At 41.1% G+C, this 24,306-nt stretch overlaps 1 protein-coding gene and 1 long non-coding RNA gene across 4 annotated transcripts; one reads left to right on the forward strand and one right to left on the reverse strand.

The window, feature by feature from the left end:
- Positions 1–1,029: 1,029 nt before the first annotated feature.
- On the reverse strand, positions 1,030–16,679 carry LOC101464096 (leucine-rich repeat-containing protein 43). 3 transcript variants are annotated; one of them, XM_004544678.2, is made up of 12 exons: positions 16,447–16,679; positions 16,158–16,370; positions 15,688–15,798; positions 13,196–13,338; positions 9,543–9,781; positions 9,317–9,420; positions 7,453–7,591; positions 6,903–7,045; positions 3,034–3,123; positions 1,750–1,962; positions 1,496–1,577; positions 1,030–1,285 (listed from the first exon to the last, which is right to left on the reverse strand). In XM_004544678.2, the coding sequence occupies exons 1-12, from the start codon at positions 16,531–16,533 to the stop codon at positions 1,146–1,148; spliced, it is 1,704 nt and encodes a 567-aa protein (XP_004544735.2). In that variant the 5' UTR covers positions 16,534–16,679; the 3' UTR covers positions 1,030–1,145. The 3 variants fall into 3 exon arrangements, with proteins under 3 accessions (XP_004544735.2, XP_012772693.2, XP_004544734.2); XM_012917239.2 differs by having other exon boundaries at positions 6,972–7,045; positions 9,257–9,420; XM_004544677.2 differs by having other exon boundaries at positions 9,257–9,420.
- Positions 16,680–19,286: 2,607 nt separating this feature from the next.
- On the forward strand, positions 19,287–23,750 carry LOC143421355 (uncharacterized). Its single transcript, XR_013100993.1, has 3 exons — positions 19,287–19,388; positions 22,954–23,105; positions 23,316–23,750. It is a non-coding gene; the product is annotated as an uncharacterized LOC143421355 (long non-coding RNA).
- Positions 23,751–24,306: the final 556 nt, after the last annotated feature.

Below are 24,306 nucleotides of genomic sequence, written 5' to 3' on the forward strand. Positions count from 1 at the left end.
ACCATCTTATAAACAGTCCTTTTCACTGTCAGAACTCACCCCTGACACTCATCTCCACCCACTCAACCCTAATTGAAAAAAAATATTCATACTTTTAATGTCAGTATTTCTGCTAAGTACCAATCAGAACCAACCACAGCACAGAAACGGCTCTTACTGAAGTCACTGATGACCTGAAGGTCAACAGTGATGTATTATGATTCTTTCACAGAGACATTTCAATGATCACAATTTAACTTGTTTAACGGGTCAGATTCTTGATTAATTTTCTAGAAACTTTTCAGAAGTGAAAAGAGATAAGATGGAAATATTTGTTGTTACTCCAAAAAGTCAAAGACATAAAATAATTTATCATCCTTTCTCTGAAACACAGTGAACAAGTTATGAAGCTTGGCATTATTTTTTCGACAGTGATCTAAGCTTTGATAATCACTTTAATAATTTAATAAAGTTACCACAACTGCTTTTTGTCACTTGAAAAAATATAAAAAGTTAGGCTCTAATGGGGTTCAGTGCTGACATTCTCCATCACTGAACCCACCCTACTGGAGTGGCTGGGTCCAACGGGCCCAGGGCGCTCTCACTTGACCACCCTCCTCAGGACTGGCTCCAGGGCAGGGGCCCTGGTAACCCCATCTTGGGCACAGTAATTCGTTCTCTTGATTTCTTTACTTCTACAGAGGTCCTCTGAATCACTCTTTGTCTGGCCCTTCATACAGGACTAATTTGCTTTGGGGCAAAAACCCCTCAGCAACATAGCCCCTGGGCTCACTGAGACACACAAACCCCTCCACCACCACAAGATGGTGATTCACTGAGTGGATTTAAGTTAAAAAAAAATAGCTTCCATGTAGTTAAAAGGAATCTGTCAGTCTGGGTGGTTTTTCCATGTCACATGAACACAAAGTTGGGTATGATATTTAATTTGAGGTTCTGAATAAGCCCTAAGTACGGACATTTTCCAGTCCACTTAAATGCACACAGAACATGCACATAGGATGCACATAGGATGCAAATACAGCAGCCTGGTAACGCGGTACTTTGCAGAGGCAAGAAATTTATTATGCAGTTAAATCAACGGTACGGTCACAGTTAACAGTCATGAGGAAGGAAGGACAAACGGACCCCGGGGAGAGCAGTCTGCCTTAGGAGGTTTGTGGCAGGAGGAAGTGGTGAGCTTCAGATGCAGTCTGCCATTTCTTCAGCTCCACAATCAGCTCCACAATCACCGGTTCCTGTTGGCTGGTTATTGGGTCGTGCACCTCAAGTGACTTCTTCTCTTTATCTGCCGAAATCACGCAGGATTACAGAGACGGAAAAAGAAAAGCTCACTGACTAATGATGCAATTTCATTCTTTGCCTTCTTTCTTAATATCCTCTCCTAGACACAGACCACAGCATCTACAGCTGCTCTGACTCTCAAAGTGGTCTAGTGCTTTTATCCTGTCTTATGTATGTCAAAGCCATTTTGTCATGAAGCAGTCTTCTCGCTAACCTTTTGACGATGCTGCATTGTGCTGTCTCCCTTTTGTTTCCTTGTCCTCCTTCTTGTCGTCTTTGATTTTCCTTCCCAAATCCTAAAGATGTACGAAAAAAATAGCCCGGACATGTCAATTTGTTTTTTGTGTCCTTTCCTACAATGCTACTCTTTTGGATGGATTTTCCTATTTTAACCTTTGTCCCATGTAACTCATCCAGAAAACAGCAATAATATCTCAGCAAAACATAAACTCATATGTGCAAACTTGCCTTTTGATGTGTTTGTGTTGCTTCCACCTCAGAGTCTGTGTGCAGCATGCCAAAGTCACAGAGGACTTTAACCTGCTGGCCTCCTCTGACCAGGCTTTGCAGGGGGATGTGCACGGAGCCAAGGATTCGTCTGATCGGGGCATCTTGGACCAGCTCAGATACAGATTTTTTATTTTTGTCTTTAGACTTGGTGAAATCAGATTTAACTGGAGACTAGAAAGAAGAGACCATTGACATTAAATAACTTTCTGTTTATATACAGTCCCATTGAGGCTTTCCAAGCAGTTATTATGTTTCGGTTGATTACAACCCCATTTCTAAAAAAAATTAAAATAAATAAAATAAAACCAGAATCCATAAACCCAAATTTTATCCACCACAGGACACAGAAAGTGTTTAAAGTGAGTGAGTTAATATTTTTATTGGCAGCAACAAAAACCTGAAAAAGTAAGTGACTATTACAACTAGGTTTACTGGCAACTGGTCAGTAACATGATTGGATATAATCTTATAGAGGGAAAGTTACACAGAACTTAAATGGGCAGAGGTTCACCAACCTGCAAAAAACTGCATCTATAAATGATTTCAGAATAATCAAATCAACAGATTCAGATAATCTGGAGGAATCTCCTTACGCAAGAGATCGTTGGATCGTCAGGCAGCACTGCATTAAAAACATGTCACAGAAATCCCTCCATGGACTCAGGAACACCTCCAGAAATATTCATCTGAGATCACAGTTCCCTGTACCATCAAGTGCATGTTAAAGGTCTGTTATGCAAAAAAGAAGGTGCCACATATAAACATGAACCTTTTAGTTGTTTTTTAGATTTACTGCTATTTCCCTGACACTTATCTCCACCCACTCCACCGTAACAGAAAAAATGTGCATACCTTTAATCTCTCAGTATTTATGATAAGCACCAAACAGAAACAGCTCTTGGGATTCCCCAAGGGTCACTTTTTGGTCCATTTTGAACTTTTGAACCTTTATATGCTTTCGCCTAGTGTTGCACAAATCACCCCTGACACTCGTCAAAAGCCTGCATCTCTGAAGTAAAGGCACCATCAGCGTTGAAAGGAATATACAGTATGCAATAAAGCATAGCTTCCGACACTGAACCCAGACGTAAAAATCAGAGTATCTGTCCACATCACAAAGTTTCTTCCACGTTCCACAACGGTGCAAGATTTCCCTGAAAATAAGTTCATTATTGTGTCTGCAGTCGGTGAGTTAGGTGATGGCTGTACCTACAGTTCAATGGTATTACATGATACACTCACTTCTTTCTCCCTCCTGCCTTTCTTCTCTTTTCCAGTTTGGTTGGCTTTGGTCAGCGGGACTTCTTCAGAAGCTGCAGGCCATGACAGGACCTAAAACCACAAACTATGAGTTTCGATTCATTTTGCGGCTCACAGTGGCCAACAAATCTTCAGCTCATTGTCTGCTTCAGAAATAAAATTGAATATTTCTGGTGTTCTATGTGCTAAATCTGATAAGGTGCCTTCCTCCCTTATTGCATCTGCGTGTTTGATTTGCTACCAAATGACCCATTTCTCAGGAGGGCTGAGACCCTGAGTACGAGTACACATGCTCGTGACCTGCTCATTGTCTCCTGCTTCTAATATATTTATTTTTAGGTTTAACCAAATAATTTTGGTCAACATGATAAACTGTGACTGTTGTGGAGAGCCTCATCAATAAGCTTACAGAGACAACATTAGTACTGAACAGGCCCAAGGTTATCATCAACTGGAACTCTTTTTAATCAGAGTGCAGCATCAAGTCGATTAAACTCCTGGGATATTGATCAGGTCAGTTTAGTATCAGAGGGGTTTTTTTTTAAACAGTTTCAGATGCTTTGGTGTTAATGAAATTAACAACAGGTGCACTACAGTGAGAACAATAAGACAACCCCATAACACGAATGGTTTTACAGGTGGAGGTTGCTGGCAGTAGGATCTGTGTCACTGCTGGTGGTAGGAGGTAACACCTGGACCAGGACTGTCTCAATAGCATGGACGAGATTCCAGGAGACAGACACTTACTCTAGTAGAGCGGGACAGGGCCGTAGAAGGTCCTTAAGCCATCAACAGTACCGTTATCTACCCTAGTGCGCACAGAGGAACAAGATAAGCTCTGCCACAGCTACAAAATGACCTCAGACTTCAACAGACTTCATGAGGGTGGCCTGAGGACAATGTCATTTAGTAGGCGCTGTGCTCACTGTCTGGCTCTTAGCTACAGAATACCAGAACTGGCAGGTCCACCACTTTTCACAAATGAGAGCCGGTTCACCCTGAGCACATGTGACAGACATGAAAGGGTCAGGAGAGGCTGAGGTGAACCTTAAGCTGCCTGTAACATCCTTCAGCATGACCGGTTTGGTGGTGACCCAGTGATTGTCTGGGGAGGTATACCCATGGAGGGGTAGTCCATCTAACCAGGTTGCACCTCAGACTGTCCAAGAGTGATACCCTGGTCCAGATCTGGGATTAGATCCGCAGGACCTCATCCATCGTCACATTACGTGCATACTAGGGGTGCAACGATACACAAAATTCACGGTTCGGTTCGGTTCGATACTTTGGTGTCACGGTTCGATATTTTTTCGATACAAAAAAAATGTTCATGCCTTTTTAATTTGTCATTTATTAAAATTATAAATATATATTTTAACTCAAAAGTACAGTTTTTAAATTTAACCCTAACCCTTGTGCGTGTTTTTTATTTTGACAGCGAATGCGCACCTGCGGACCACTTATGTGCAGCCCTGGTTATTTAGCTCGTCATATCGCAGCAACAGAAATTCTTTTGTCCATGAAACCATAAAGCTGCACTTTCTTTTTGCCTTATAGTCTGATTTGTCATAACTTCTCCATTTTGTGGTAAGCTTTTCTTTGGCTGTCACTTCTTCACCCTGACCTGTCTTATTTGGCTCAGCAGAACTAAAATATATATACTGCTGCTTTTACACACGCACTCACATAAGCTCAGCGATTCTCTGCGCGATCAACCTCTCACATGTTTAAGCTTGCTGCGGGAGATTTCACTTGTCATGTTTGCATAGTAAGCTAACGATTAATAAGACGATGTCAGAGGAATTGGTGCACAAATTATCATCACTCACAGATCAGTGCTGTCGCTCTCTATACACAGTTCGCACGATTGCAAAGTGAAAGCAAAAAAACAAGCGCAAATTCAAACGCGACTTCAATATGTCACATATTGACAGTGGCTCACCGATGCCAATGACATAATTACCCAGCTACATTTCTGAAAGAATGCAAAAGCATTGACATATATTTTTCCTTCCTACAATAGCCCGACGGGCAGGGCAGAGATAGATTTTGGTAGCCCGACTGAAAAAATCGCTAGCCCCAGGACGTCGGGCTAGCGATTTTGCGAGCCCTGTATCTGATTGAGGAATCACTCATCTTTGGAAAAGAGAGTTTATTACAGAGAAATGTCTCTTTCCAAAATAAAAGCTATACTATCCGCTTCTTCTGGGCTATATTCTCAGCAGCATAAGGAGAATCATGTGCTAACAGCTGTCTAAATGACTCGGCTAAAGTTAGTAGCATGCTTGTTGTTTTTGTCTTTGCACTAGGATGATGTTGGCGTAAATGTGCAGTCATATTCGTTGTGTTCCCACTAGTGCTTTCAGGTTAATCTCGTTGAAATGACCTTAACGCCACAACACGGCAAATCTCCGTTAACAAGCTACCACCGATCGCCCTGTGCATGGGGCTAGACGGCAAACATGTTAACGAGCTAACTGCGCTAACACACTAGTTCACACCCATGTAATTAAGCATTGCATGGCACATCCAACATACTGTTTTACTTTAGTCCATGACTCGCTTATCTTCAGGGTCATACGTCACATGAAAACCAAAATAATTCCAAACGCCAGATCTGAATGAGAGTGGGGGAGGTCCATCTTGCAAGGAGAGCTTAACTTCTGTCTTGCTAGCTTGCCCTGCGCTCTTCCTTCTGACTATGCTGTCTGTGTTGAGCACTCAGTGGATCTGCGCTCGACAGTGCAGCCTAGGCGGAGTAGTCGAACGCAGATTCACTGAGCGCTCAACACAGACAGCATAGTCAGAAGGAAAGTTGATAAAATAAATTACAAATGTTGTATTGTTCGATACATATGCGTACCGAACCGAAAGCACTGCATCGAACGGTTCAATATCGATACGAATATCGTTGCACCCCTAGTGCATACTACCACATGGGGTCATACAGACCATTCTGAGTTGCTGCATTGAAAGTTTGGCAAAACGGACGAGCCTGCAGCATCATTTTTTCCATCCGTCCATTTTCTTCCGCTTATCCGGGGCCGGGTCGCAGGGGCAGCAGCCCAAGCAGAGAAGCCCAGACCTCCCTCTCCCCAGCCACCTCATCCATCTTATCCGGGGGAACACCAAGGCGTTCCCAGGCCAGCCGAGATATATAATCTACCCAGTGTGTCCTGCCCCAGGGCCTCCTCCCGGTGGGACATCCCTGGAAGACCTCGCCCAGGAGGCCTCGCCCAGGAGGCATCCTTGTCAGATGCCCGAACCACCTCAGCTGGTTCCGTTCAATGTTGAGGAGCAGCGGCTCAACTCTGAGCCCCTCCCAAATGGCCGAACTTCTCACCCTATCTCTAAGGGAGAGGCCAGCCACCCTTCGGAGGAAGCTCATTTCTGCCGCTTGTATCCACGATCTCGTTCTTTCAGTCACTACCCACAGCTCCTGACCATAAGTGAGGGTAGGGGCGTACATCAACCGGTAAATTGAGAGCTTTGCTTTCACACTCAGCTCTCTCTTCACCACAACAGCCCAGAACAGCGTCCGCATCACTGCAGCCGCTGCACCAATCCGTCTGTCGATCTCTCGCTCCCTTCTCCCATCACTTGTGAACAAGACCCCGAGATACTTAAACTCAGGGTCTCGTCCCTGACCCGGAGTGGGCACTCCACCCTTTTCCAGAAAGTGATCATTTTTTTCACTTTGATTTTTGTGTGTCTTTGAATTCAAGATGACCCCAATGAAGCACTTTAACTTCTTCAAAGTGCCTTTGAGTCATTTCAGGTTTCAGTGAATCAGAAAAATTTGGCTGCAGGCCTGAGCAATCACACACCCTATCAAACCTGACTTTCTGTACCTTTTCTTCCTCTAAGCATAAACGCAGTCCCCGATTGAGGAATTTCTTTAAATCTCCCAGAGCGCTCACAGTGTGGGTTTGCGTGTCACCGAAGTCCATGCTCTCTGACCACGACAGCTTGGACGTGCTGTGCCTTAACACTTCTGAGGAGTAAATAAGAAAAACATACAAAAAAGTCCAGCTTTTGAATCGTTATGACTACACACTGCAGTAAAAGAAAACACACAAGTAAACCAGATATAAACTGGCTGCTCATCAGTGCCTTTGACACCTGATGAAGGCGATAAAAGATCAGGTTCGTCATTTGGTTTCAGGTTATGTAGGCATACAGCTCTTCATCGGCTGATCTGACTGTAGTTTCCTTTAAAGCACTTGTGTAAATTCCACAAACTTTATAAGAGAAAAATTCTCTCATTTGAACAGGACACATCACCAAGTTTAAGAAATCAAAGTGTCTGTACAAAAAGCTGTCACAGTGTCTGCTGTGCTTCATCTGCAGTCAGACGTTTACGTCAAAGACACACAGGTCAGATGAGATAAGTGTTATTACCACATGTGTTGCCACAACTGGGTTTCTCTGAGTTCAGAATGCCGCCATCTTGTTTGGACGTCTGTTTTTTGCCGTTCTCGTTTGATCGTTGGCCTTCAGTCACAGATCTTGTGTCAGATTTTGTCTCAGTGTCAAGTTTCTGTAAAAAAAAAGAAAATCAATTTCAATTTGGAGTAATGGGATAATTTTACTTCTGTGGTACTCTGAGTCCTTTTCCCTCCCAGTTGTGTGCTTAAATTTAGGAAATGATGTGCTCGTTTTCCTTTTTGACTGAAGTGTGTGGCTTGTGTATTGTGTTTTTGTGACGTTAAAGACTTGTTGCTGTCTACAACATAGAAAGTGGAGTTACAATCTCTCCAGCGATTAGAGCATTGTCTGTATGAGATGGTTGTGTGTTAGAATCCTAGTAGATCAGCAGTGTGTGAAATAGTTATTCCCCGTTCTGGTGCTCAGTGTCAACGTCAGCGGGTTGTTTTGAGTTGCTGCTGTGTGACTGGCTAATTAGATTTTTGCATTAACATACAGCTATACCTAATAAAGTGGCTACTGAGTCAATCAGTCAATGGCCACAAAGTCATCAGATCTGACAGATGTGTAGTAGAAAAACAAGCAGTTGCCATTTTAGAAGAATAAATACATTTACATATTAAAGAAGTATAAAAAAAGAAAACTATTAATGCTCCCAAACCTTGTCAGTAAATGCAACATTTTTTTAAACATTACTGCACTGTAAATGTGTCCTATGGCACGTGTGTACTCATGTACTTACCCATGCCGCTTACCCTTACCCTAACCATCAAAAACGAATGCCTAACCCTTACCCTTACCCTAACCATAACCTAATTGTAACCCTGACACTAAAACCACATTTTAAGTCTGAAAAATGCCTTCAAACTTGTGGGGACCAGGATTTTTGGTCCCCACAAAGATGTCTAAACAGGTACACACTCACACACATATGTATATATACTGTATTATAATAACATAAAAATATTACTCATGTCATGTAAAATTAATACTAACAATATTTCTCCTTCACTCTCACTGAACTGTACAAAAAATCTTGTTGCATTTTACTGCATGTAATAGCCGTTACACGATTTTTCTTATTAATTTTTTCTATTTTTAGTTTTCTAATATATAATATCTCAATTTCACATTTGTGCTGCTGTAATAAGTGAATTTCCCCAATGTGGGATTAAATAAAGTCCATGTCTATGTTTCACCATGACTCGTTCACCTTTTTCTGTAAATGCAAGCAAAACTTTGTTGGCCTGTTAAAGTTAAACAGGGTTTATAACTGTATCTAATGTAATACATTAGATACAGTTGCATTAAAAGATATTTAGAAATTTAAAGCAAATCTTAAGATTGCCGGTAAATTGCTAGATAGAGATTTTAGAAGGATTTTGTTGCTGCTTGTTGCTCTTAATTTAGTTACAGCAGTGAAGTAAATACATTAATCACGTGCAACAAAAGAAAGGTGAGGTTAAAAACCCCCACAAACCTCAATTTGTAGTAAAATTTTAATAAAGAAGAAGAAGAAAGATGTGAAGATGTAGTGTGTAGTAGAGAGATTGCGTAACCAAGGTGGAAACAACAAATGACGAACTTATCAGCGTGTGGGTAGCTTTATCTTTTAACACAGGAAGGAAATATGTTGTTTGACTAAATTGCACTCTTTATTCTGACAATTGTACGTCCAAAGCTTAAATGCTTAAAACCATATTAGAATGAGGCCCACAACATTTAAAAACATTTAAACTTGTAGCTATGCTAAAAATGTGTGGGAAGGATACGTCACAGAGTGAGCAGGTGTCTGATGCCTCAGGAACTCGTAGGTGATAAAATAGTGGTAGCTGACCACAGGGAAAACGGGAGCTTTGTCATCCACAGTCATCCGAGGATCTGGAATTCCCATCATCCTGCCCACGCTCACTGTGGGTGACGCTATGCCTACTGCCAGGCCTGTGCAAAGTAAAAAGTATTCTGATGTTATGACCTGTAAGCACATGCTCAGTGTGCATTAAAATTATATAGAAATCTGGGGCCCTCGCTCACAGGGCTCATAGGGCAGCTTACACACTCACCACTCATCTTGGCCAAGCCCCTAAAGCGAATCCTCTCCTCTGGGGAAATCCATGAGGTGTCCAGACAGGAAAGCTGCGGGAGGCTGTCCACAGTCAGTCCTGGGTATGAAGATGCAAGCGTGAAAGGATTTCCCTCCAGCAGCAGCGTCCTGAGGCAAGGCAGGGTGCTCAAGCCATTTAGCAGAGCTGGCTGGTCCTGAAACCCACAGTTGCTGAGGTCCAGACACACCAGCTGTGGCCTGAGGACAGACAGAGGTGCTGGCTTTACAGGACAGATGTGTATGAGACAACTTGTGATCCATGCAGCTATTAACTGTGTTTTAACACATCTTCCATCCATCTTCATGGGATGGATAATACTCAGATAGGTTATGATATTTAAACGATGCTCAGTTCGTACTAAGAGGGCCAAAGTGTGCCAATAAAATACCTCACACCACACAGACACACACACACACACACACACACACACACACACACACACACACACACACACACACACACACACACACACACACACACACACACACACACAAACACTGTTTCACTTTAACAGTCAGCCTGAACTGTTGATATGAGGCAGGATGGATCATGTTTTTCACCATGTTTTCATGTTGAATCTGTGTGAATTGTAGCGGCCTTTGGCTGCTGTAGCTTATCTCCCTCTCTCAGCTGACAAGCAGCTTTTCGTTTTTCACCCCAATTGAATGTCAGCAGGTTGTTTTGGGTGTGACATAAAAGTCATAAAGAAAAATATAATAATATATAAACACACACACACACACACACACACACACACACACACACACACACACACACACACACACTGGATACTTTCTCTATTTCAACCTGTTCTCTATAACTCATAGAGATGGTTCTGGGAAATCCCTGAAGATCAACAGCTGTCATCCAAACTCACTTAAATCATCCTTCTTCCTCATTCTGATACTCAGTTTCATACATGCCTAAACACACTGTATTGCTACATCGTGAATGGCTAATTAGATATTTGCGCTCATGAGCAGCTGAAATGGTGTGCCTAATAAAGTGGCCAGGGAATGTATATACATAGTGAAACTGAGGAGCACAAAATAGTTTTTCACAGAAACGCAGGAGCCATTACTCCTCATCCCTGAGTGTAATTTCCACCCAGGGTCGCACTGACACGAATCCGTCCGTGTCTAAAATAGTTACAGTTTCTCTAGACCAGGGGTGTCAAACATAAAAAAAGATCAAAAAATTGATCTTTTTTTTTACACTGGGCTCACAGTAAATATAAATACAGGCTGAGTTTCACCAATTCGACCCACTTAATTAAGTTCAAAATGTATGTGGCCCACACTATAAAAGGAGTTTGACATCCCTGATCTAAACACGTCAGTCATATTCAAAATATGCTTTATTTAGTCATGAATTTCAAAGAAATTTATCTGGGAAATCAAAATCAAGTCAACTGCGAACGGCTATGACACAGCATCCTTGTAGGCTGTTATCACAGTTATCGCTAAAGTGTGTGTGCCAGTCATTTAAGATCCAGATGTAATAATCTCATTCTGCATCCACAATGCAAATCTCCTCCCGCGACATCCCAGATTCATTTAAATCGCCTTTAAAATCTCTTTTAAAATTTTGATTTTCTTTTCTTTCTTTTTTCTTTTTTTAAACCTGTTTTTTCCTCCGTCTATGATGTCATGCCTGTTTTTGTTTCCTTCCTTTTTGCTGTTCTGGTTGTTAATGCTGAGGTTTCAGTTGGGATGCAACCAATGACAGTTTCATTGTATGGCACACAAATGACTGATGAGCACTTGTAAAAACCCTTTTGACTAGTTTAAGCCAGTTACTTAAAGTTTCCCGGTCTTGACTGATGTAGCTGCGTTTCCTTCTAATTTTTTCTTATGTGGTGTTTATCAGTTGTGAGCTGCAATCTTTGGGTGTAGCGTAGGCAGCAAAGGGCGGTGTCAGGTTAACCTGCAGGAAACCCATGATGACAGCCAAGACAAGTCCAACTTTTACTGATAAAGTTCACTGCGTAACAGAAACATTGCGTCTGTCTCTCTCACAGAGTTGAGTTTCAAAAATGAACGCCATTCGAAATGTGGGACACCGTCTCAGTGAATGGACCAAGGGGGCCACAGAAGGCACCTGATCAACGTAACTCCAAAAAAGAAATAAAATCAAAGCTGTATGTTTGGTCCTCTAGTGTTTCAAACTATAAACATCAATGCAACTGTGTCTTTTTGAGACAATCTCAGGCTCTAAAATACCCTCAGTCAGTGGTCACACTTGGAAAGTTACCCTTAAAATCACAAACTGTGTGTGCATGTGTACCAACGGGGATCCAGCCGCCCACCAATGGAGATAAAATTCACTGCAAATCATGACGATGCTGTTCTGACTGATCATTTTTGCATTACGATGGTAAATTTCTGCTGGGATTTTCCTGATATGAGCCGGTCATTCATAGGCCGTGATATCATTCGAATGCTGTGGCCTTCACAGCTATCAGGTTGAAGGGGGTTGATCTTGATCTTGAAAAAACTAAAGGTGCACAGAAGCAGCTCACCCGACACTCTATCAAGACACTTCATGAATTTCCATGGTTCACTCAACGTTCAAATCACATTTTTGTAGATTTGTAAAATACTGTGTAAAAGTCTTCTCTATATTTTTGCTTCCAAGGAGCCAAGCTATTTTTTAATTGGTGTTGAGCATTCGTTTTCCAGGCTTTCTAAAGTGTTTTGTTTGTTTTTCACTCGTTTTCAGTCCACTTCTTGTCATTGTCCATTTTCAAAGTAAAGTTTTTGTTGTGTTTTTTGTTTTTGGATTTTTTTTTGCTTGTTTTTTTGTTTGACCTATGAATAAAATAAAAACACACCACTTGTTCCCATTTTATTAACTGAATTGGTGAAAATGACATAGACTACACCCAACATATAACATAACATAGTTTGGTAGGCATAAAATAGTATTTTTGCACCAATGAGACGATTTCCAACGAGCTACAAACCAAAAACATGACATTTATGGGCACTGTGTGCAGTGTGTCCTTAAAAAATCTTGAGGGAACTGGACAAGTGGAGGACAAAAGAAGTCCATCCAAAAGCTGCTCAACAAGGCTCCTCTCTCCCCTGTACGAGCCATTATACTCCTGTTTTCACAAGATGTTTAACACTTCCCGTTCTGAAAAATCCTGACGGGTTTGTAGATGTCTGCAGTTCTGGTTAAGTGATGATTAAGAGCAGAAGCCTCAGAGCTCTAACATGAAGCTGTAATACTTCCTTTTGATTGCAACAGACACAGACATCATCAGACCTGTATTCCCCTCTGGTATTATAATTCTGTAAACTGTGAAAGCTCTGTTTTTTCCTCACAGTTTTGTGGGTGAGATGAAAAGATTTTACTCCCAACAGGGTGTGTTTTAGTCTCTGGTGGCCACTTTAGCAGCAAACCAGCTGATATTGCTTCAGTTTGATCAGTGCAAGTATGACACACAGGCTGCAATGAAGTAATATCACCTGCTGACTGATTAGAAAGTACACAATTGCACTTGAAAGCTTGATTTGACCTGGTTTGGTTTTCTTAAAATGCCAGAAAGCTTCCGGTTTGTGTGTATGTGTGTGTCTGTGCATGTGTGGTGTGTATTATGAACTAACCACTGTCTTCCAGTAAGATGAGTGACATCATTGTGGGAACCCAGAGTGTTTGAGCCGAGGCCGAGGTACTGCAGGTGGGGAGGAGGAGCACCGCTGGTGAGGCTGTCTAAAGACGACAGCCGGTTTGCACGTAGCTCCAAAATCTTTGAAAGAAACATGGTCAAAATGTGTCACTCACTCATCTCCATGCAGCATCAGCTACACTATGTTTTCTGAACTTTCAGATAAAAGCCTGCTGGGCGTCATCATCATAGATCTGAAAATGAAAAAGAAACAAACAAAATAAACACCAAGGACTGATTGACTTGAGCTGCTGAGCTATAAGTCTGATTGTGCATTAAAGCCCAAAACTTTAAAGCTTCACAGTCCTTGGCATGTATGCGTTATTGTGTGCACGCTGAACGAAAGAGGCAAAGAGAGATAAAAGAGTGAAAGAGAGAGGGAACAAAGAGCGAGAACGCGAAAGCAAAAGAGCAAGTGTGACACTGCACACTGGTTGCAGCACTTGTCATCGTCACCTTCTCGTGTTATCTAGGCTGTGGTTGTCAAGAGCATCAGATTCCTCGGTCTTCGCCTGGTGCAGAACTTGAACATCTCAATAGCCAGGATGTCTACTTTCTGCAAAAACTGAGGAAAGCCTACATCCCACCTCCCATCCTCACCACATTCCTACTGAGGGACTATCAAGACCATCCAGAGCAGCTGCATCGGTATATGATAGTGAAACTGCACAAAATCAGATTGAGAGACTGTGTGGCAGAGAGTGAGAACAGCTGAGAAGCTCTTTCCTCCATCACAGAATCTGAATCTGATTCTCACTGCATCTGCAAAGCCAGCAGTGTGGCTGGATTTGCAGATGACTCTACGCACCCCTCGTTCAGGCCGCCACTGCCAGACTGTGCTGGGCTAAGCTCTCAGTGCATCAACACGTTAAAACCACTTTCCCACAGACGCTTGTGTTCAGAATTTACACACAGTCATCATGGGTTTAGTGCTAATTTGAACTGTTATTTTTCCGTGGTTTAAAGTTTTTACAGCACACATGTCTTTAATGACTTTAAAAAACAAGAATTGAGTGCAGAAGTTTGAATTTATTTTGGATTTCGTCTTCACACAGGGTAAACATGTACACAGAGGCTCAGACTTTTACACACACCCCCACTAATATTTGGTTAAACGCCCCTTAGCAAGTTGCACCTGGATGAGACACTATTGGTAGCCTGGCTGGATATTTGACCACTCTTCTTGGCAGAATTGTTCGAGTTCAAACTGGTTGATTTTGCTGGCACAGACCCAACTTTTAACCAGACTTTGGGAAGGTCATTAAGGGAAGTTTAATGTTAGCCTACTGTGTCCATTCCAAAACCAGTTTGTTTGGGATTATTGTCCTGCTGGGACTGCCAAATGTGTCCAACTTTCAACCATGTAGCTGTTGATTTGAGGTGAAGTTGAAAGATTTAGAGGTAGTCCTCCTCCTCCATTATTCTATCCACTTGCATGTGTTGCAATGTGACAATATAAATGGCAGCAAAACAGAGCATGATGCAACCGCCGCCATGCTTGATAGCTGGTACAGTGTTCTCAGATTTGAAAGCTCACCTTGATTCTTCCAAACTCAATAGCTCAGTCTTTGTCTCATCTAACCATAAAACTTTTCTCCAGAGGGCTTTGCAAACTTCATTCAACTGAGCTTAAAGGTTTCAACTAAGGCAGGGGCTTCTTTCTTGGTCAGCACCCTCTCAGTTCATAGAGATATAAGACTGGCTTCACTGTTGGAGAGTAACACTGTCCAACAGCTCATGGCAGGCTTGAGCCTCGGAGCTTCATGAACATCCCAAGCAATCTCTTCTGATGGTGATCATATGGGTCTTCCTCCACACCTTGGAAAAGTGGTGACACAGTTTGAACTAATGCTGTTGAAACCTGAAGTTGTTGAGAAATGTCTGAGAGAGACTTTCCCAACTTGTGTAATTTTGCATTCTCATTCTTTCACTGAGTTCCATGAATGTTTTTCATTGTTCCAAAGTATTGGTCAATCCAGTGAGTGCTGGCAAACAAATACTTTTATGCTGCAAAGAGGAACTACTGGTTGTGCGTCATGTTCATATTGTATATTTGTATGATTCTGGCCCTGTGTGGATCAGAGAAAATCAAAAAAAATTCAAACTTGTGCATTTAATTTCTTTTTTGTTGTTGTTTTTGTTAAATCATTAGAGGTATGCTGTACAATCATTGTACTCTGGAAAAAATACAGTTAAAAGAAATCATTTAAAGTCCAAAATTACCATGACATTTATGGCAATGATGAGAGTATTTAAACGTCTGATCTCATGGGTAAATCTGAAAGCAAGGGTGTCGTCTTTGATGATGCAGAAAGGGACAGCTATAGTGTTTTTTGGTGAATCATGAATCACATTTAAATGATAACAATGCTGTCTACACTTAATCTGTTAAGAGCTGCAAATTCAAGCTGAAGCAGGACTGGGACTTGCCTTTAAAGTGCGGGGAAGGTGTACTGTGGGTACTTCTGAGATTTTGTTAGCACTCAGCACCAGCTCCTCCAGCTTTGAGAACTTCAACAGGCCATCGTCAATGGCTGTTACCTGAACACGCAGACAGACAGAAGATAAACCTTTACAAATGTGTAAAAGCATCAAACATTAAATAAATCCGTGCTATGATAAATAGTGGGGTGAGGAGTCATCCGAGGCAAACTGGTAGCTTTGAGCTAATCTGTGGCGAAGAAACATTAGACAAACTGACAGCAGTTTAACATTGGGACAAATATAAAATTCACCCCCAATAACCCTTCATATCACAGTCAGTGAAGATACTCATATGGTTCCTTCTCTGGGGTACAAAATGTTTTATTCTGAATGACTGTGGATCATAGACTGATCAATGACTGTTGCCAAAGGCTATCAGTGAACACAGGTGCACTCCTAATGAGAGGCCTACTCACGTCTCTGTCAACAATACGAAGTGAAGTGAAGTAGTTGTAAATGAAGGGGGCGTGGAGGCGTTCAGGTGTGAGCACAGCCAGCTGTCTGAGAGGCAAAGCTTGAGGGCTCCACATTGCATCATGGCGCCATGGAGAATGAGGGCAGCTCAGCAGATCCAGGAGAGCATCCGTGGACTCCATCTCTGCTCGCTCCACACTCCCTTTGGTGTTTCTCTGCAGATTGAATCCATGTTTTTAATGTCTTAGACTCTAAAGTATTTATAGACAAGTCAGTGTTTTAGATACTTACCCATGTGCCATTTCCACCGGGAAAGTCATTCAGACATAGGCTGCGAATCAGCTTCTCTATCACAGCAGACAGTGTGCTTGAGCTCATGGCTGACTTAGTCACTGTGTAACTTCATCACATTTAGGCGGATTTACACCACGGTCCCACTGTAGCTAGTGTAGTTCGTGCATTCATGGTCAGTCTTTGGTCTGTCTGTCAGAAGAAAAGGACTTCTGCTCTTTGTTTACAAATGCCTGTAGGGTTGCCTGGCAACACCTGGGGCTCCATGCAGCTACCCTGTGAAACATTAGGAGGGAGTTCGGCATGAATGGCTCTGAAGTCCTCTGTTTTACTAACCATTAAAAATCAAACACATTAACTGAATAAAATGAAGGCTGTTCTTCTCTGATGAAGCTTGGTGATTCTTTGTTGTGAGTGATTCTTTGGCCTTACCTGTTGTCTCTGTGGTGAGATGACCTTTGCCTTAGTAGAAAGGATTTGTGTTTGGAAGTGGACAGAAAAGCCGACTGAAGGTCATTCACCTGACGACTTTGCCATACTTCCTAAATCATCACTATTCATCTGTTTTTAATCAATAAATTGTAACTTTTATTCTTTGCCTGTCTTGATTCTTCTTTATTCTTCCTGACTATAGTTTTTCATCATCCCCTGCATGCATGTTGTGGGTTTTTATCTTATTTACACCCAACTACTATTCTGTCTTTCTTTTTTGCTCTCAATAACTGAACTGACTTTCTCCTACAAATTATGGCTCTGCTGCACTAAATGTGGTTGGCTACAACATCTACAGAAGAGAGTGGAGTTGCAAAAGGTGAAGGGATTATGGTTTTTATGGACTAGGGTATTCGCAGTAATGTAATCCAGTCGACAAACTGTATTGAATTAGAACGTATTGGCCTTAATATAGTGTTATTTCCACAAAGGACTTTTACTTTGATAGTTATTTACAGGCCACCCTCATCAAATAATGATTGTATGATAACTTTCTAGCTTTGTTAAATGAATGTAATGCTTTAATAAAGAGGTTATTATAATGGGTATGACTATAACATGACTACTGGACTGAGTGATCATTACCTCACTGGCAAATTAAAGATGTTACTTTTATAGAAAACAAAAGTTATTTGGACTCCTGAAAAAAAAGGAAAAGAACACTTCATAAAAAAACAATAAGTGAATTATTTGGGGTCATTCGCTACTAGGAGTCGATTTAAAGGAAGATAGTCAGATTTTCTCTAAAATGCTGCTAAATACAACTGACACCATACTAAGTTACGAGAAGAAACAAGGTTAGCAGGAAACCACAAAAGGAAGGCTGAATCATTCTCGTCTTTGGTTAAAAGTTTCTAAAACAGCATGTGTGTTTTTCACCAAATCAGGACAGTCTAGAAAGTAATATTTACATATTGCAGAAAAACTGCTGTGATGAATATTTGGGAAATTGAATGACTCTAAACTCTCTTTTAAATCCTAAATTTAAAAAAGTAGTCACATTGAAAAATGTCATCTTCAAATAAATAGTTAATAAAGCGTCTGTTCGTGCAGCTAAAATGTTTTCTCAGATTTTTTTCCCCAATATAATTTACTGTATTATAACACAGTCGCAGTCTAATGCTTTAACAGTGCAGCTTACTTAGCTTTGAAAAAAATCTGGTCACATGGACACGTGAAAATTTGTCTTACATTTATGTCAAACGTTTTTACCATCAGGATAAACAGACGTAGATGTGACTCTGCAAAGGCTGTGCAAAAGTGTCCCCATCAGCATCAGACAGCAGCATACATACAATGTTTTAAACATTAGCTAAAAAGATGGTTGACTGATAATCAGTTCTAAGTTTTATTCTTTCACTGCCATCTTGCTTTCCTTTCAGTATTTCTTCTTTTTCTTTGTTCAAGTTTTACTTAACCAGGCCCCAAAGCTAGCCAAATGCACACCTCAAGCCACACCTTGTTAATGTAAACAATTAGCAATTAACCCTTGGCAGCTCCCAGACATTTGCAGGAAGGAGATACAGAGGTGAATAATAATGACACAATAATTCCTGACAGGTACAAACATAACTTTATTATTAATTAAATCTGTGTTTTTCCTTGAATGGAAGAGTAAATGTGTGCATTTCAATCGTTTTCATCTCAGATTTACTGATTAACACCAGTCATCTGACAAAGACAAAGGCTTGATGTAGCAGCTCCATGCAGCTGTGTATTTAAGCACAAAGGTGCTTTGGGGTAAAGAGCCCGATAGGAATGTCTTTACATTTTCAGGTATTTAGTTTAACACTAAATATCGATTTTAAATTTGCTCTTGTGGAGGCTTTTCTTATAGGATGACAATGAATTTGGGTGACCACACATTTTCACCGTGGGGGACGTGCAGGTGAGCCTACAGAAAGTTAATGTTAAATGGCATGTGTTGCACTGATTATTGATCGATTTACATGATAAGACTTGTGGAAGCATTAAAGATACTGACTCGTATTCATAATACATTTTATTTAGTGATGGATTTTAAAGAAAATAATGAGGAAGTGTAAAATAAAGTCAGTGTTTTTCACAATTACTGTGAACAAAAAGATGAACTGGATTTTAGTTGCAAATATTTACTCAGACTTTTTACACTCCACTGATTTAATAGGTGCATTTTATGTTTTGTTGCCAGTGGGGGATTCTGGCGAAATATATTGCTTTACTTCCTCGTCTTGCTTCCTGTCATTTCTGCAAAATGTGCCCAAACCTGTTGATGCCACCTGTGTTTCGCTCAGAGCACTTACTAAGCGCAGTGGCTTTTTAAAATATATATTTAGCAACCAAAGCAAGGAAGTGCTCACAGGGGGAAAGAGGGAAGAGAGCAGGATGAGTAAACCACAAGGATTTTGGAATTGAGCAGTGCTGTCAGTTACTTTGCTGAACACAAGGTCCAAAAGATGAAGTTCTGATGGGTGAGTTGTTTGAGTTTTTGTAAAAGTTTGAAAATATAAGGATGTTGTTTGTGTGCTTGTCCACTGGAAATGACTGTTCAATGAGGAAATATATGAATGAGTGTGTTTGTTATACGGGTTTGTCTCTTTTACCCCATGCTTGAACAGACATTAGTGGCCTTTATGCGGCTGCAGTGAGGCCTGGGATTGAGTTGGAAACTGAGTTGGATTCACATTCTGGGAAGTGTGAACATCTGGCAAAAATTTATGGCAGCTTATTAATTATTGTTGAGTTAGGTGTGCACAAATGTTTTGTGGAATTCTCCAGTAATCGAGTGACAGAGTTCCCCGTAAACCACAAGGAGAATGGAATTAGTAAACTGAGATCTCAGATAACTGACACAGACTGCAGGTGACATTCAGTGATAACGTTTTCAGATAAAAACCTTTTACACAGACTACAAGGTGATAAGATCCTGTGTTGTGTCTGAGAATGGAAAAACTCTGACTTCTTTTTCTTAGATTAATTTCTATGAAATTTGTGTACCAATAAAGTAGATTTTGAATATGACTCAGTATCTTCAATGCTTGTGTGAGTCTACTGGAACTGGAACCATTGTAGACATGTCTGTGAAACCCTGAGTGGAAATTACTCTCAGGTATGAGGAGTTATGGCTCCCCTTATTTCCACGAACAGTTTTGTTCTCCACTTCAAATATACACCAGCTACGTTATTAGGTGCTACTACTACTAACTACTGAACCACACTTGAATAGTTGTTGAATAATAAATAAGTGAAAAAGTGTATGTGAGTGAAGCTCTTTGCATTTTGCTCAAACTAAGTTTATTCATTAGGTACACCTGCCCAACTGATTAATGCAAATCTAAGCCAATCACATGGCAGCGGCACACTGTATTTAGGAGTAAATGTGTTGTAGTTCAACACAGCCTTTCAAAAGGTCAGACTGAGATGCTGCAAGGCTGCTTTAAGTAAACGTGGTCAAGCCGGCCTGCTGAAGACGAACCTGAGCATCAGAATGAGGAAGAAAGTTGATCTAAGTCACTTTGAATGTGGGTTGGTTGTTGGTGCCAGACCAGCTGGTTTGAATATTTTGGAAACTGCTAATCTGGGATTTTCCCACACAACCATCTCTATTGTTTACACAGATTGGTGCGAAAAAGAGCAAATATCCTCGAGCGGAAGTTCTCTGGGTAAAAATACCTTTTTAATGCCAGAGGTTTGAAGGGAATGACCGGACTGCTTCTACTTAGGAAGGCAACAGTAACTCAAATAATAATAAATTTATTTGTATAGCAAATATAAAGAGCATCTCTAAACACACAACATGTGTGACTGTGAAGAAGATGGGTTAAAGCAGCAGAAACCACACCGAGTGCCATCCCTGTCAACTAAGAGCAGGCCTCAGTTCACACATCAAAAACCTTTTGGCCTTTTTCAGCTTTATTTAATAGACACAGTGAAGGTCGGACAGGAAAGCGGGGGAGAGACACGCAGCAAAGGGGCATGGGTCGGACTCAAACCCGGGACGGACTCAAACCCGGGTGGGACGCTCTCAGCCGAATGGCATGTGGTTGCCCGCTCAGCGCACTGAGCCAAACCGGTGCCCATGAACGTCAAAAATTTAATTGGAAAAATATTGACTGGTCAGATGAATCTTAAGTTGTTGTGTAAACAACATGAAAATTTGAATCCGTCCTGCCCTGCGTGGTTCAGGGCCTCTTACGCAGTCTATAAGTCGGTAACGTCATGTGGCTGATTACATTTTGCCACAAGTACACAGAAACTGAACATGTGCTGATAACATGAAGGAGATGGATCATCTCGGTGTTTGTGACACTACCTGCAGCGGCGACCCCTTGTGATTGAATCCAAAGGCGGCGGGCCTTGGCCCTCTGGAGCCCCGCAGTTAAAGTTAATCTGGCTTTTTGGACCTTATTTGGAAATATCTGGTCAACAAAAGTGGAAAGCAATGTGATTCAGAAACAGAAAGAACAAAAAGCGATCAGTCTTTCTGGGTTTCCTGTACTGCCACAAGCAGTTAACTATGGGGTCAGTGGGAGACACAGTCAAATCATTACCTGCAGTTCACCACTTTTTGTCTTTAATCAACAGACATCAGATCTTTGAGATGCTTCTGTGGTAGTTTGCTTCATCTACCCACAGTAAGTTCATGTGGTGAACGACCTACAATTGCAAAATAGAAACATTTAGAAAGATTCTCTGGACGATAGTGCCACAAACGTCATCTCCTGAAACAAAAAAAATCCCACATTTTGGTATATAAGCACATTGTGTGCCAGTTTAGGATCATTAGCAGCAAACAGAAACAGGCAACACCATGGGTCTTATTAAAGGTAAGCTCCTTTTGATTTCTAGTTGAACAGTATAGGAGGATCATTTGTTCCTGCAAAGCGTAGATCAGACACAGATCTTTGTGTAGAGCTGCTGTTTATCTTCACGTTGTGGTGTGTTTTGAAGTGAGGCTTTTTAGAACTGCTCGAAGCGTGGAGTCATTGTCATTTAACGGTCACATTAAACAAATTTGTATGGCTGCCATCTTTCATCTGCATACTATAATGTCAATAACTGCCTCAGAGTTACCCTAAAAAACTTGTTGAGGTATTTGTTACCTCTATGCTGGACTATTCTGTACTTCTTTATTATGATTTTGCTCTAAAAGCTTAAAGAAAAAAGCCTTCAGTCCAATCCACTGCAGTGAGAGTGCTAACAGGGACTAGAAGAAGAGATCCTATTTCTACTCACATACAAAGTACTGATTGATCAGGGCCCTTACAGACCTGTAGTCCTGATGGAGAATGCAGGCTAAACATGGTTCCTAGAGTTTCTTAAAGTAGAATGGGAGGCAGGGGCTTGAGCCTCGGCTGTGGAACCACCTCCCAGTTTGGATTCAGGAGACAGACATCCTCTGTAGTTTTAAGATTAGGCTTCAGCTTTTGTTATTGTTTTTTGGTTGTTGTTTTTTTTTTTGGTTTTGTTTAATAAAGCTTTTACTTAGAGCTGAATCAAGTGACTGAAACCATCTCTCAGTTATGCTGCTATAGCCTCAGAGTGCTAGGGAATTTCCCATGATGCACTGAGCACTTCTTTTCCACTCAGCTCTTTTCACTAGTGCATATCATCAACTTTTGTCTTCCCCTCTCATAGTTTGCATTTTGTCTGTGTGTCTCCACGCTCTCCTCCTCTCCCCTCTCCAATCTTGGTTTCGATGCAGGTTTCTTCCTGTTAAAAGGGAGTTCTTTCTCCCTGCTGTTGCGACATGCTTAATCTTCTTTCTCTAAGATTGTAGGGTTTTTACTTTGTAGTGAAGTAACCAGTGTTTTGAAATGGCACTATATACATAAAAATATACACTGAAGTAAATGATCCTTCTGCTACTTTACCGCCTTTTATGGTGTAAGTCTGCTTTGAGGTATGAGGGTGTGCTTACCATCTGAAATAACTGTTTAAGTGTCAGTCTCTCAAGTCTAGCTTTCTTTTTTAGTATGATCAGGTGATCTGCCAGCAGTGTTGATTTCAGCTTTTTTTTTGCATAACTGCTTGCAGAGCTCCCTCATCTGTCGCTCATCGTGATGATATGTATTCCCATTATGGCTTCCAACCCAGTGCCAAAGAACCCTATACAAGAGCTTAAAGAGGAAATGAAGAAGAACTTGGAAGCATCTCTCTGCGAACTACAAAGGGCAACAAATAATTATGTAAGTACAATAAAATAAAATGTGCCGGTAAATATAAATCTAAAGATTTGCATTCAACTGTCAAAGCCACTTTATGTGTCACGATAAACACGATCTGTTGTAAAGGAACCCTTTGAAACTCTGATTTTTATCATGAAAGTATAGCTAACATCCTCAGAGCGCTGTGCTGCATCATTGCCTTTGCGCTAACTGCTCTCACTTCTTTTGCAGTGCAAATACGCAGGTCTGCCACTCAACTCAACCGACACAGGGAAACTTAAGGGACAAACTTGGGGAATGGGAAACGAAACCGAGATCAGGAATTCCATCTGTGCCATTGTGGGCTGCCTCGAAAGCCTGCCAGCATTCGTCAAGGATGTAATTGGGGACCGAAATTTGGGGGCTGAAAAAGTCACCAAGAACACAAATGTGTTCCTTAAACGGTTCAACTTGACTGTTGCGCAGACAGATTTCGCTGGTGCCCCCCGGCAACATTGCAGCATAGATTTAAAGGCTTTAGACACTTACAATAAGAAAACCACTATCTTCGGTATTTTAAAAAACAGCATGATATGGGTGAAAAATTTCACACAGATGGAGCCGTCCTGTTAATGTTTTCACTAACCTGTTAGACAAAATGTAAGAGTTTTTAAAAATATTTATTTTCCTACCTATTTATTTATTTATTTTTGTATTTATTAATTAATTATTATTTTTTGCTTGTATTTATTTTATTTATATCGAATGATGTGTAATGTTTTATGGCTGGTCCATTCTGACTGGATAACGTAACCTACCACATGTGCAGTTTAAAAACGTTACCTGGCATAATAAAATGTTCAGCTCAGACCATGAAGCCCTTTGACCTTTCCTTGTTTCTCTGCTTGCCACACAAACGACATAATGTTTTGTTTTTTTACATTTTACCTTAGCCATCAAAATGTTGTAGCCATCGCAGCACTAACCTAAAAGCAAACCTACGGCCAAACCTTCACACGGTGAAGTTCAGAGGACGCTCTTGCCAAAGGCGGACCACACAAACAGAGTTGTCTCGATGACTTCGCAGAACATTCTGCTGACTAACACTTAGTGTAAGCACAGATACTAACCCGCCTAACCATCACTTAACCATAAACACGACTGCATCTTCATGTTATGAGAACTAACTTTTTGTCCCACATAAAGAAGAAAAGAGTTAATAACAGGACTGTAAACATCTTTA

The sequence above is a fragment of the Maylandia zebra genome, linkage group LG12, assembly GCF_041146795.1.
Source record: "Maylandia zebra isolate NMK-2024a linkage group LG12, Mzebra_GT3a, whole genome shotgun sequence".
Classification (NCBI taxonomy): domain Eukaryota; kingdom Metazoa; phylum Chordata; class Actinopteri; order Cichliformes; family Cichlidae; genus Maylandia; species Maylandia zebra.